The 14,642-nt window shown below is 41.2% G+C and overlaps 1 protein-coding gene across 2 annotated transcripts in view; it reads left to right on the forward strand.

The window, feature by feature from the left end:
* arel1 (apoptosis resistant E3 ubiquitin protein ligase 1) overlaps positions 1 to 14,642 on the forward strand; it is a 32,444-nt gene that overhangs the window by 9,653 nt on the left and 8,149 nt on the right. For both annotated transcript variants that reach the window (XM_063006979.1, XM_063006980.1), the window contains exons 5-17: positions 551 to 622; positions 2,092 to 2,318; positions 4,804 to 5,041; positions 5,342 to 5,511; positions 5,743 to 5,923; positions 6,872 to 7,116; positions 7,712 to 7,789; positions 8,074 to 8,215; positions 9,030 to 9,151; positions 9,255 to 9,330; positions 10,220 to 10,329; positions 12,093 to 12,272; positions 14,452 to 14,577. In XM_063006979.1, the coding sequence (XP_062863049.1) occupies positions 551 to 622; positions 2,092 to 2,318; positions 4,804 to 5,041; positions 5,342 to 5,511; positions 5,743 to 5,923; positions 6,872 to 7,116; positions 7,712 to 7,789; positions 8,074 to 8,215; positions 9,030 to 9,151; positions 9,255 to 9,330; positions 10,220 to 10,329; positions 12,093 to 12,272; positions 14,452 to 14,577 (1,967 nt within the window). The remainder of the gene's footprint in view (positions 1 to 550; positions 623 to 2,091; positions 2,319 to 4,803; positions 5,042 to 5,341; positions 5,512 to 5,742; positions 5,924 to 6,871; positions 7,117 to 7,711; positions 7,790 to 8,073; positions 8,216 to 9,029; positions 9,152 to 9,254; positions 9,331 to 10,219; positions 10,330 to 12,092; positions 12,273 to 14,451; positions 14,578 to 14,642) is intronic.

Genomic DNA, 14,642 nt, shown 5'->3' on the forward strand with positions numbered 1-14,642 from the left:
TTTTTGTTCAGCTCAACCCTCTACAGTCAAAGTACCATATCTTCCAAACATTTCAAACACTGAGGCTTCATTTGCTAAAATTAGGTGACTTGGACAATTTAATACATGCCTCAAAGCAGTCTTTCAAAACCTCAGTGTTACAAATCCTTTAAAGCGTTTCTAATCACTTTACTAAACACATCCATTCACTTTCATTTTGTAAGGGTGCATCTTAGAGAAATTATGTAAGGTCGCTTTGTTCATTTATGGTTGTTCTTGCAACCATAAAATGCATTTATGGTTGTTCTTTATAGCCAGTGCTGTCGATTCAAGCTGGTTACACCCATTGTCTTCTTAAAAGTGTGCTAGTAGCCTTTTTATGTCATTTTATTGACATACAAAGTCCATCGCATCGTTTTAGTATTAAAAAACAGAAAGAGCCTGTGTAACATCTTAGAGCTAGTTAATCATTTGTAAGACAAATGAGGCCCGAGTAAGAGTCTATAATCTGTTTTGGTTTTGTTTTAAATTAGCTCACACAAGATAATGTCTGTGTGCTTTCGTCTTTCAGCTGGAGCGCTGATATTCGGCTGTACGGTTGCACTGTGCTTTCTGATAAGGGACCTCATGTTTTACGTGATTGGTAAGTTTTGTGTTCTTTAGTTGCTACAAAAAATTATTCATGATGATTATTGCTTTTGGATGCTCCCATTAGCAGTCTCCACACTGGATCATTTGTCTGCATAGAGAGATATCTAGCATGTAAAATATCTGGATCAGTCGGTTGTGACTGGCAATGAGTGTGGTGAGGGGGATAATATAGTTTCTATCAGAATACATCGGCACGGCCACTCAGATCTCGATCAGATCACTGGGATCTTGAATACGTCATATCGATTCTTAGCTTTGCCTTGTCGGCTGAGGCTGAGCGGTCACATGAACAACAATTGGCATGTTGTCCAGATTGGCGGGACTAAGCCGGATATGGGTCTCTCTCTGTCAGATTGGTGCAATTACGACCTCTGCTGGCTGATTAGAGGCGCCTACACAGAGATGAGGAAAGAGTGCTCTTAGGGTGTGTCTCTCCATACACAACGCTAGTTGGCACAACACTCGTCAATGTGTGGGTGATAAAATGCATATGGCTTGCTGCCCACGTGTCGGAGGGGGCGTGGGTTAGCTTCGATCTCCTCGGTCAGAGCAGGGATCGGCATAGACGGAGAGGAAGCATGATGCAATTGGGCAATTGGACGCGCTAAAAAGGGGAGAAAAAGGGGAGAAAATGCATTAAAAAAAAAAAAAAAGAATACATAGGCACACACACAAGCTTTGATCACACTCTACTTGTTGAGGTGCATTTTTGGACATGGTATTATTAAACCTCTCGTCACTTTTCACGTTTGTTTTCATGACAAAACGTAGTTTGGGAGAGCAGAAAAGCTAACCTGTGATTCCAATTGGTGATAGATCGTGTAGTTTTAAACCCCGTATCGCCGATCAGTCGTGCAGTGTGAAAGCCACACCGACTTGAAAGACTCCCGATTACAAGAGATCCAGTCGTGTAGTGTGAACTGTACAGCGACCTGACGACTTGGAAAGTCGTGTAGTGTGAACTTGGCCTAACATGCCCAGTCGACATGCGATCAGCCACCGACTGCTTTTTTTTTTTTACCTGTCAAAGGCGGGTCTTACAGACAGCAGTATTGCGTACAGAGAGCCACACAATGTCATTTGCAATCAGCCACGCCAGTGACTGCGGCATCCCTGCTCAATCATTATCACTTTCTCTACAGACACACAGCCAATTGAGTGTCTGTGTAGGCTCCCAACAAAGTCGATAGCTCAGCTGAGATTGGATCTCTGTGGTGGCGGGCGCTAGACATTTACATAGATTAAACAGTTCATAAGGTCATGTTTTATGTAAACTGTAAAGAAGTAGTGGTGTGTTAATCAGACTAAAACTCAGGATGTGGTAGCGTCAGTATGTTGATTTCTATCCAGTTATTTAAAAAAAATAATGAAAATCTAGCTCAGTTAGGTGGCACTTTGATTACCGGTTCATGTTTAACTGTTTATGAAGAACCAGGTTCCTAATGCTTTCTCTTCTTGTAGGTGGAATAACTGTTTCCATCATCGCATTCGTCTTTACCATCAAGTTCCTATGTGAGCTTGCAGCACGAGTGGTCAGTTTCCTTCAGAATGAGGACCCTGGACGTAGAGGCGACCGTAGCATTTATGACTATGTACGAGGGAACTACCTGGACCCACGCTCCTGCAAAGTCTCCTGGGACTGGAAGGAGCCGCAGGAAGTGGGCCAGACCATGAGCTTTCGCGTGCAGGTATCCATAACACTGCAAACGTGCACATTGTTGTTATGTCAAATGCTGTGAGACATAAATGAATTGTTGTGTTTTGATATGCTTCATACAGTGGGGCCAAAAAGTATTTAGTCAGCCACTGATTGTGCAGGTTCTCCTACTTAGAAAGATGAGAGAGGTCTGTAATTTTCATCATAGGTACACTTCAACTATGAGAGACAAAATGAGAAGAAAAAAATCCAGGAAATCACATTGTAGCATTTTTAAAGAATTTATTTGTAAATTATGGTGGAAAATAAGTATTTGATCAATAACAAAAGTTCAACTCAATACTTTGTAACATAACCTTTGCTGGCAATGACGGAGGTGAAACGTTTCCTGTAAGTCTTCACCAGGTTTGCACACACTGTAACTGGTATTTTGGCCCATTCCTCCATGCAGATCTCCTCTAGAGCAGTGATGTTTTGGGGCTGTCGCTGGGCAACACGGACTCCACAAATTTTCTATGGGGTTGAGGTCTGGAGACTGGCTAGGCCACTCCAGGACCTTGAAATGCTTTTTACGGAGCCACTCCTTCGTTGCTCGAGCGGTGTGTTTGGGATCATTGTCATGCTGGAAGACCCAGCCACGTTCCATCTTCAATGCTCTCACTGATGGAAGGAGGTTTTGGCTTAAAATCTCACGATACATGGCCCCGTTCATTCTTCCCTTAACACGGATCAGTCGTCCTGTCCCCTTTGCAGAAAAACAGCCCCAAAGCATGATGTTTCCACCCCCATGCTTCACAGTAGGTATGGTGTTCTTGGGTTTTTCTTCTTCCTCCAAACACGACAAGTTGAGTTTTTACCAAAAAGTTCCATTTTGGTTTCATCTGAAGACATGATATTCTCCCAATCCTCTTCTGGATCATCCATATGCTCTCTGGCAAACTTCAGACGGGCCTGGACATGTACTGGCTTAAGCAGGGGGACACGAATGGCACTGCAGGATTTGAGTCCCTCTCGGCGTAGTGTGTTACTGATGGTAGCCTTTGTTACTTTGGTCCCAGCTCTCTGCAGGTCATTCATCGGGTCCCTCTGTGTAGTTCTGGGATTTTTGCTCACCGTTCTCATGATCATTTTGACCCCACGGGATGAGATCTTGACCCCAAGGGAGATTATCAATGGTCTTGTATGTCTTCCATTTTCTTACAATTGCTCCCACAGTTGATTTATTCACACCAACCTGCTTGCCTATTGTAGATTCACTCTTCCCAGCCTGGTGCAGGTCTACAATTTTCTTCCTGGTGTCCTTCGACAGCTCTTTGGTCTTGGCCATGGTTGAGTTTGGAGTCTGACTGTTTGAGGCTGTGGACAGGTGTCTTTTATACAGAGAACGAGGTCAAACAGGCGCCATTAATACAGGTAACGAGTGGAGGACAGAAGAGCTTCTTAAAGAATAAGTTACAGTCTGTGAGAGCCAGAAATCTTGCTTGTTTGTTATTGACCAAATACTTATTTTCCTCCATAATTTACAAATAAATTCTTTAAAAATCCTACAATGTGATTTCCTGGATTTTTTTTTTGTCATTTTGTCTCTCATAGTTGAAGTGTACCTATGATGAAAATTACAGACCTCTCTCATCTTTCTAAGTAGGAGAACTTGCACAATCAGTGGCTGACTAAATACTTTTTGACCCCACTGTATCTACACAGCATCCAAATGTTTTGTGTTTTATTTATATAATTAATATTATATTAACTCGTAACCCTTTACAAGTGTAGTACTTGCATTAAGTCTTTAATGTGCATGGAATCTTATTTGGGTCTGAAATACCCCTTTTATACATAAACCAAGCAATTGGCTGCTGTCGGGTTTGCTGTCAAGGTCTCCTGGGCCTGAACTTACAGTTGCTGGATGACAGTGAAATGTTTTTCTTTTTAGAGACCTGGTGGCAGATTTTTTTTTATCTTAAACAGCGTAAATTAGATCAAAGCAATGTCACTTTCATATCATATTTTAAGGTTTCCAGTATTTACTTTTTCTGCTGAAAAAATAGTCATTGTAAAATCTGGCATTTATAAATAGGCCCCTATAAAATCTGCTTTATTTTTTGCATATTATATTAGGCTGCATTCACATGACAGCATCTTGCACTTCATTTACTGTAAGGCAGGGTGTATATTGAGACTAACAGGAGCGTTTAAGCCTTATGTATGACACGTGGCAAAACCGCTTTCTGTTTAGCTAGCCAGTAAGTGGCAAGCTTAAAAAAATCCCCTATATTATCCCCTTACTCCATAGGAAACCATAGCATAGCCAGCACAAAAGCAGTTTTTCGTGCGTATCATGTGGATATAGCATTAGGCTAGATGTTAATCCAGACCCAAATCAAACGAAAAAGGATAAAGAATACATGGAGGCCTGTCAAAATACTTAAGTGGTCATGTAGCAAAAAAATTCATTTTGTGCTTGATTAAATCCTCAGCTACTATTGGCTAATTTTAATTTGTGTTCTTCACTGTAGCTCTTCTATAAGAATGGCCAGCCTTTTCCAGCCCACAGGCCCGTGGGTTTAAAGGTGAACATTACACATATTGAGCTGGCTCTAGACATTCCTGTCACCCAGGAAGTGCTGCAGGAGCCCGAGTCCAACGTAGTAAAAGTGACCTTCACTGTGCGCAAGGCTGGCCGCTACGAGGTGGCTGTCAAACTGGGAGGCCTTAATGTGGCTTACAGCCCCTATTATAAGATATTTCAACCAGGTGAGAAAAGCTTTGAACATGTTGTGTTGTCCTCATGTCTTTCATCATCATCACAGATTATGACGTACTGCACATATTTTATACATTCATAACATACTGTTTTTTATGTATATATGCCTGCTGGGTTATTGGATATGACTAGATTGGGAGAAATACAGGTGGATAATTGGATATGACTAGATTGGGAGATATACCGTTGGGTAATTGGATATGACAGTATTGGGAGCAGTACAGATGCAAACGTATAAATGGAATAAAAATAATTGATTGCTGCATTTTAAATTACGTTTGTGCACACAGGGACGGTGGTGCCTTCCAAAACAAAGATTGCGTACCACTTTTCCACTCTGGTGCTAACCTACGGTCAACAACACACTCTGCAGATTGAGCCTCGGGATGAGTACGGCAACCCTACCAGTAACTCTGTCTCACTTGTGGATGAAGTCAACTACAGTGTGCATATTAACCCAGTAAGACTAATACCATAATAACATACAAACAACAGTGTAACAGTGCTTAAGACTTTTAACAGTAAACAGTTCACTGATGAGCTAGTCATTAGTTTTTTAAAGCCTTCTCAGAACAGTGGCTTATAGCTAAAGAGATCACCTGACAATAAGCTTGTTTGACTTGTTTAAATGGCTAAAATAACACGGATATAAATGTGTATTGACGTTCTGGTTCTGAATTGTCTTTGTTAGCTGGGAACAGTGGAGGAGGACAGTTCTGAAGATTACTACAGTATAACTGTGTCATGTAATAAGCCTCAGTGTCAGGTTCTTCTGAAGCTCACTCTAAAGAAGAAGGGCTGCTTCAGGGCTCGCATTACGTACAGGGAGCAGCCACTCAGCAATGGAGAGTTTGATATCATTGTGCTAAGTGGTGAGTAAAATTGTTATTTTATGTGTCTTACATTGGGCTGCATTTATTAGTGATGCATTAGAGATTCATTTTCATCAGCTGCTTGATCCTGGTCAGGGTCGCTGCTGGTCTGGTTCTACTGGGATACATTTGAACACAGGGCTTTGGCCAAGAAATGGTTACAGTTGATGGTAATTGTGTATTATGGTAGACTCTTGCTTGTGTGGCAATTGGCAATATCCTAAGAGAAGATAAACAAAACATGTGCTTATTCAGTAAACTCTGTGGCTACGTAGTCACAAAAGCATTTCACTGCCAGTTGTACCGTGTATGACTATGTATGTGACAAATAAACCTTGATTTGATTTGATTTAAACTCTTCTTAAACAGTTTGTAGTTAGCATTGCACATACAGTGGATTCAGAACGTTTTCAGATCCTCTTGCCCTTGCAGCAATTAGAGCTGCAGGTCTTCTTGGATATATTTGACTTAAACCCACATCTAATGCCATGTACATAGCCAAATTGAGCTGGAATGGCAATAAACAAAAACAAACAACAAAAACTTCTTGGATATAGCTCTACAAGTTTTGCATACCTGAATTTAGGCACTTTACTCCATTCTTCATGGCAGATCTTTTGAAGCTCCATCAGACTGGATGCCGAGCCTCTGTGAACTGCCATCTTCTGGTTTCTCCATGGTCGTTTCTAGTGTCCTAGTCCTATGTCAAGGATAAATTAATTGTAGACACTTTTCAAGAATGAAATCTGATTCACCTGACCCCACCAAATAGTCTAAATACTCAATAAGAGTCTAAAATACTCGAGTACTCAAATAACCGGTCCTGCCTTGAAATAACTCAACAGAGTAAACAAGGCGTTAGAAAAACCAAATAAACAAACAAAAATGTTTGTTTGCATTGCCACTTACACTCCTCACCTCTGTATTCACCGGTTTATTGTATTTCAGAGACTGAGAAGAGCTGTGTGGAGAAGAACGTCTCCACCCCAGGCATTAGTATCTATTTTGAGGCCTACCTCTATAGCACAGGCAACTACTGCACCTCCACTTGGCATCTCCCAGCATCCTCTCTGCTGTCTCCACCTCGACGGCCCTCCATGGGCGATGATGAGGAAGAGCACGACTCTCCAGTAGAGGGCCAACCGGAGAAGGTCAAGAAGCCAAAAAAGGTCTACTGCTATATATCACCAAAGGTATGTGATACATGAGGCCCTACCTAATTCGCAGCCATGAAAATCGCATCACAAACCCTGTAATATACAATTTGCTGTGAAATTTAACATGTAAGGATTGTGTTTAGCAATTTAACATTTTTCATTTATGTAGTGTTTAAGTGCCTCACATTCACTGGTTAATTCGCAGTATGGGGCGGTCCTAGCAATCCTACAGCAATTCGTTTAGCAATCGGTTAGTCAAAATGTTTCAGATATTAAAGTCTAAAGCAGCTAAAACACTACTCACGGGGGTTTGTCAAAACATGGATGAGAATTTTCATCTTTGAGACCATAGCTGGATGTTCTAGGTTTACATTAAACTATTAAGGTGGGCTACTCTGTGTATTGTAGCTTCCATTTATTTTATCATCCACGTTATGAGTGTAATTTAATGACTGCCATGAAATTTGTCACTTTTCTGTAAAAATCCATGAAATCTCTGATTTTTATAAAACGAGGTCCGTGAAATTTAGCATGTGAATTTAGTAGGACCCTAGTTATAGAAAATGAGCGGTGAGCAAAGTCACGTACAGTATTGTTTTATTTCTTATTTACTTGATATGCTCTGTTACAGCAACTCTCTGTGAAGGAATTTTACCTAAAGATTATTCCATGGCGCCTTTTCACTTTCCGGGTGTGTCCAGGAACGAAGGTACTTGTTTAAGCTTAAATTAAAATCTGATGTTTTACTGTTGCACCTGATTGTAATACATAAAATTTATGGAACATTGTGCAGAACATTTGTCCCCATAAACAATAATATCAATATTTAACAACTATTAAGCAAAGCTTTTGTAGTATGCAACTTTAAGACAATGTTCTGTAGTGATGGGCATCAGGTGCTAATTAGTGTTGCAAATGTTCAATCATTTGTTCAACCTTATTATAAAATACCAGTTTTTAATGTTGAATAATGTATTACTCGTTTCCTGCTAGTTCACATACCATGGCCCTGACCCAGTCCATAAGTACCTGACACTGGTGGTGGATGATGGGATCCAGCCTCCGGTAGAACTGAGCTGCAAGGACAGGAACATAATGGCAGCCACATTTATTCGCTTCCTGCACAAGAACATTGGTGAGTTGGATTAAAATAATACATAAAGCTTATTATTCTCATCTGTGGTGTTGCTGTTCACTTATCACTGCTGCTATGGGCTCTTAGGTGGTGCAGTGGTAAAGCATAGCAGCCCACCACTGCTGGGATCAAATCTTAGTTGTGTTATCGGCCTGCTAGGCGCCTACACAAACATGATTGGCTATGTCTGAGGGAGGGCTGGATGAGGGGGTTTCTTATTGTTGCTGCATCTGTGGCCTCTGCTGGCTGATTGATGGCGCCTGCTCAGAGACTGGGAAAATTGATGTCGGTGCATGACCGTCCATGCATGGTATGGATCTCCACATGAACCCGCCTCATGCAGGTAATAAGAAGCGGTCGGCTCCTGCACACGTCAGAGGGGGCTGGTTAGTTTTTGGCTTTGTACGCAAGCAGCATTATTTAAATGAAATGTAGGAAGCTACAGAAAGCCAGTGAAGAGCACATCAGTGGGGTGATTTGGCAACTAGGAATGCCGCTGAATTTTGAATCTGGGGTCTGACAGTGGAAAGACCTGCCAGGAGGGAGGTGCATGAGTCCAGCCTTGAAATGACAAGAGACTAGATGAGAACAGTGTTCAATAAAGAGGGATTGCTGAAACTTTCTGATTTTGTTGGGGTCCTTGTTGGGGTTTTGCAAATATTGCTGAGCTGTACCAGCACCACAATGTCTGGCTGGACTTCTTCTGAAAGCAAAAGCTCAATTTGTTCTTTTTCTTCTTATTGCTTTTAGCAGAATCAGCTAAATGCATTGTTATCAAAATCCTCTTATTGATTATTTATATTCTGAATGTTAGGAGGCTCAGAGACATTTCAGGACAAGGTGAGCTTCTTCCAGCGAGAGCTCAGACACATTCATTCCAAAAAGCCTAGAACCAAGACCTGCCTGAAAATCAGCCGACACACCATGCTTGACTCAGTAAGTAACCTGACCTGACTTCAGTGTCTTAGCTATTAATGCTCTTTAATTTTACAGGTACATTCTGTTCTCTAGGACTGACTGGTTTTTTTTTTTCCTGCAGTCTCTTAAGGCTACCAGGAACTTCTCTGTGTCAGACTGGAGTAAGCACTTTGAGGTGGTGTTCCAGGATGAAGAAGGTCTGTTTAATCATCAGTAAACAATGCATTTTTAAAATTAATTTAAATCACTACAGGTTAATAGTGCTTCAATAATTTGAAGCACTATTTTTACTTAGTGCTTTTTCTTAGCACATTTTTACTTCTGATCTGATCATAGCCATTTCCCCTGCAATTTACTGATTATACACTGTGAGTCAAATAAGGGATCTTTGTACCATTGCCCATAACATTGGCAAATGTTGGTTCATTTTCAAAATTCTTTCTGGTGAGATGAGTTATTGGTTCAGCTTGTTTTGGGGTTTTCTGTGCCAAAAATGAAAAGGACCATCCAGACTGTTATCAGTAAAAAGTGCAAAAGACATCTATCATGGTATACGGTGCATTAGTGCGTATGACATGGGTGACTTGCAAATGTCTAGATACCATTGACATTGAGATGTACTGTATATTGGGATTTTAGACAGACAAAAGTGAAGGCCATGATTATTTTAGCAACACAATGCCAGGCGCATTTTATACTCGCTACAACAACGTGGTTTCGTAGAAACAAGATGCGTGTGCTTGACTGACCTGCCTGCAGTTCAGATCTGTGTCCTATTGAAAATGAATGGTGTAAGATCAAGAAGAGAATCATAGTCTCGTATCAAGCAAAAATGGACAATTGCAGAACTGCAACACTTAGTGCCCTCAGTACCCAAACTATTAAACATAGGAATTAAAATTAAAAAATGAAACTTTTTGTAGAATGTTAAAGGCATCAAACTCTAAATGTGTTTATATTTTAAAAAATACATTAAAAAAACTACGTGAAAATGCAGGAAACCGTTTTATGTAAACAGTTATTCAGTACTTAAATGGTTTGTATTTACTTGCAAAGTATGAATTGTTTGCTATGTGTTTGTTTTAGCTCTGGATTGGGGCGGGCCAAGGCGTGAGTGGTTTGAACTTGTCTGTAAGGCTTTGTTTGACACCAATAACCAGCTGTTCACACGATTCAGCGACAACAACCAGGGCCTGGTATGCATCAAACCTCCAACACCTTCAACATGCACTGATCAGCCATAACATTAAAACCACCTCCTTGTTTTTGCACTCACTGTCCATTTTATCAGCTCCACTTAGCATATAGAAGCACTTTGTAGTTCTACAATTACTGACTGTAGTTCATCTGTTTGTCTGCATGCTTTGTTAGCCCCATTTTATGCTGTTCTTTAATTGTCAGGAATCCCCCATAATACAGAGTAGGTATTATTTGGGTGGTGGATCATTCTCAGCACTGCATTGACACTGACATGGTGGTTGTGTGTTAGTGTGTGTTGTGCTGGTATGTGTTGATTAGACACAGCTGCGCTGATGGAGTTTTTAAACACCTCACTGTCACTGCTGGACTGAGAATAGTCCACCAACCAAAAACATCCAGCCAACAGCGCCCCTTGGGCAGTGTCCTCTGACCACTGATGAAGGTCTAGAAGATGAGCAGCAATAGATGAGCGATCGTCTCTGATCTACAAGGTGGACCAACTAGGTAGGAGTGTGTAATAGAGTGGACAGTGAGTGGACAAGGTATTTATAAACTCCAACAGCGCTGCTGTGTCTGATCCACTCATACCAGCACAACACACACTAACACACCACCACCATGTCATTGTCACTGCAGTGCTGAGAATGATCCACCATCTAAATAATACCTGCTCTGTGGTGGTCCTGTTGGGGTCCTTACCATTGAAGAACAGGGTGAAAGCAGCCTAAAAATAGTATGTAGAGAAATAGTTGGACTACTGATTACAGTCAGTGCTCCTTAAAGTGCTCCTACATGGTAAGTGGAGCTGATAAAATGGACAGTGAGTGTAGAAACAAGGAGGTGGTTTTAATGTTATGGCTGATCCGTGTATATTTCAGTGACAATGTATTTTTACACTTGTTTATTTGTTAATACAATCTACCACAACTGTTTCATTTTATGTGAATAATGAAGTAGTAGAGTGGTGAACTTTACAATTCTGTGTAAATGTTTTAACTTTTGTGGTCAGTTCTATAATTTGTTGATTTTCTCAGTGATAATTTATTGCATTATCTACAGGTAACAAATAGTTGCGTATATGTGATAAAAGGATATATTCTAGGGTAAAAGGAAAGGTTTAGGAGTCAGTAGTGAGGCCTTCTATGTTGTGTGGTTTGGAGGCAGTGGCACTGACTAAAACACAGTAGAGGAAGCTAGAGGTGATGGAGGAAGATGCTCATATTCTTGTAGGATGAACAATATTAGAAAAGATTTTGTAAGAGGAGGTAGGATGCAGGTAGGATGTTTTAGTGACATAGCTAGGGAGGCGAGACTGTGGTAGTTTTGGCATGTGCAGAGGAGGGATGAAAGTTGTATTGGAATAAGGGTGCTGAGGATGGAGCTGCCAGGCAGGAAGAGGAGAACAAGGCCAAAGAGGAGGTTTATAGATGCTCATGATTGGTGTGACAGGGGATAATATTCAGGACAGAGCAGGATAGAGTTGACTGATCAGCTGTGGTGGCCCCTTATGGGAACAGCCAAAAAAGGATAAAGATTTAAGCACTACAATTTGCATGAAATGCCTTAATCATTTCGTTTTGATTTGTGGAGGAGATGGGTTATATCACTTAGAAAATGATGAAAACATAGAATTAGACCAGGGAGGTCTAAACAATTGCAAATGACTGTAGGTGACAGTGGATTAGTCGATATGAGTGATGATAGAAGACATCATTGCACTTATTGTCGCACTCATTATTTGTGTGTGTTTGTATGGCAGGTCCACCCAAACGCAGAGCGGCCTGTTCACCTGAGACTGAAGATGTACGAGTTCGCGGGACGTGTGGTGGGGAAGTGCCTGTATGAATCAGCTTTAGGAGGAGCCAACAAGCAGTTGGTGCGAGCCAGGTTCACTCGCTCATTCCTCGCCCAGATCATCGGCCTGCGCATGAACTACAAGGTGATTCACAGCTCCGTGTTGTTCCCAAAAATGTTATTAAGCAACACAGTCATGGATTTTTTAATTATACAGGGCTTATATGAGTAATGGAAAACCCCAAAGGTCATGAAATATTAAACATGATAAAGTCCAGTTTTAAAATATTCTTTAAAAACATTTTTAAAGCCAGTGATTAGAATCAGTCTTAGAATATAAGCATACATTATTAATTTAACTATTGTATCTAATAAAGATTTTTAATATTTAAATATAGCCTAATACACCGACCAGGCATAACATCATGACCACCTTCCTAATATCGTGTTGGTCCCCCTTTTGCTGCCGAAACATCCCTGACCCGTTGAGGCAAGGATTCCACTAGATCCCTGAAGGTGTGCTGTGGTATCTGGCACCAAGATGTCAGCAGTAGATCCTTTAACTCCTGTAAGTTGTGAGTTGGGGCCTCCATGGATCGGACTTGTTTGTCCAGCACATCCCACAGATGCTCGATTGGATTGAGATCTGGGGAATTTGGAGGCCAAGGCAACACCTCAAACTCGTTGTTGTGTTCCTCAAACCATTCCTGAAGCATTTTTGATTTGTGGCAGGGCGCATTATCATGCTGAAAGAGGCCACAGCCATCAGGGAATACCGTTTCCATGAAAGGGTGTACATGGTCTGCAACAATGCTTAGGTAGGTGGTATGTGTCAAAGTAACATCCACATGGATGGCAAGACCCAAGGTTTTCCAGCAGAACATTGCCCAAAGCATCACACTGCCTCCACCGGCTTGCCTTCTTCCCATGGGCACCCTGACTGGTCTGTGGCTATGCAGCCCCATACGCAACAAACTGCGATACACTGTGTATTCTGACACCTTTCTATCAGAACCAGCATTAACTTCTTCAGCAGTTTGAGCTACAGTAACTTGTCTGTTGGATCGGACCACACGGGCCAGCCTTCGCTCCCCACGTGCGTCAATGAGTGCCCATGACCCCGCCGGTTTACCACTGTTCCTTCCTTGGACCACTTTTGATAGATACTGACCACTGCAGACCGGGAACACCCCACAAGAGCTGCAGTTTTGGAGATGCTCTGACCCAGTCGTCTAGCCATCACAATTTGGCCCTTGCCAGACTCGCTCAAATCTTTACGCTTGCCCATTTTTCCTGCTTCTAACACATCAACTTTGAGGATAAAATGTTCACTTGCTGCCTAATATATCCCACCCACTAACAGGTGCCGTGATGAAGAGATAATCAGTGTTATTCACTGCACCTGTCAGTGGTTATAATGTTTTTCCTGGTCAGTGTATAACCTATTTTATTTAATTGTTTCACCTTTTTCTTGATTTTTTTTCCCCCACGTATCTCCTAATCTATTCATTTCCTACTGAATCCCATTGAGATTTTTGGCAAGACTTTAAACAGCCAGTTCATGTTCGAAACCTCTCTAGTGTAGCTGAATTAAAACAAGTCTGCAAAGACCAGTGGACCAGGGATGACAGACTCATCATGAGTTATTGCAGACATTTCATTGCATTTGTTACTGCCAAGGCTGGCATGGATTTAATCTTTATTTTCAATAATTGGAATGCTTATTTAAAAGCTGTTTGTGTTTACTGGTTTCGTCTTTATCTTATATTAAAACATGAGGTGAGGGGTAAATACTTCTTCACAGCACTGTGTAACACTGTGACTAAAAGGAAGCTTTAGTAGAATGTTACTTGTTATTTGATTCCAGATGTTGTCTAAATGGAACTATCAATTCCCTGGTTGTTAGCATTTACATGTGGCAGTCAATTGAATTCACATATACTGTACATTTGCTGGCACACAGCTAGTGGTTAAAAGTTTATTAATATTATTATTAATAAGTCTCTGACTGTAGCACTGTCGCTTCACAGCAAGAAGGTCCAGGTCCTTTCTCTGTGGAGTTTGCATGGTCTCCCCTTGTCTGCGTGGGTTTACTCCGGGAGCTCCGGTTTCCTCCCACAGTCCAAAGACATGCAAGTGAGGTGAATTGGAGATACAAAATTGTCCATGACTGTTTGATATAACCTTGTGAACTGATGAACCTTGTGTAATGAGTAACTACTGTTCCTGTCATGAATGTAACCTAAGTGTAAAACATGATGTTAAAATCCTAATAAACAAACAAACAAGTCTCTGACTATTTGTAATTATCTTTGCTTCGGCAGTACTTTGAAACGGACGATCCGGAGTTCTACAAAACAAAGGTCTGCTTCGTCTTAAATAATGACGTAAGCGAAATGGACCTTGTGTTTGCTGAGGAGAAGTACAGCAAGTCCGGACAACTGGAAAAGGTAACACACACACACACAACCAAAAATTGCTTTGATAGCATCTAAAATAACACAGGAACCTAGAA

This window comes from Trichomycterus rosablanca, chromosome 13 (assembly GCF_030014385.1).
Source record: "Trichomycterus rosablanca isolate fTriRos1 chromosome 13, fTriRos1.hap1, whole genome shotgun sequence".
In the NCBI taxonomy this organism is placed as follows: Eukaryota; Metazoa; Chordata; class Actinopteri; order Siluriformes; family Trichomycteridae; genus Trichomycterus; species Trichomycterus rosablanca.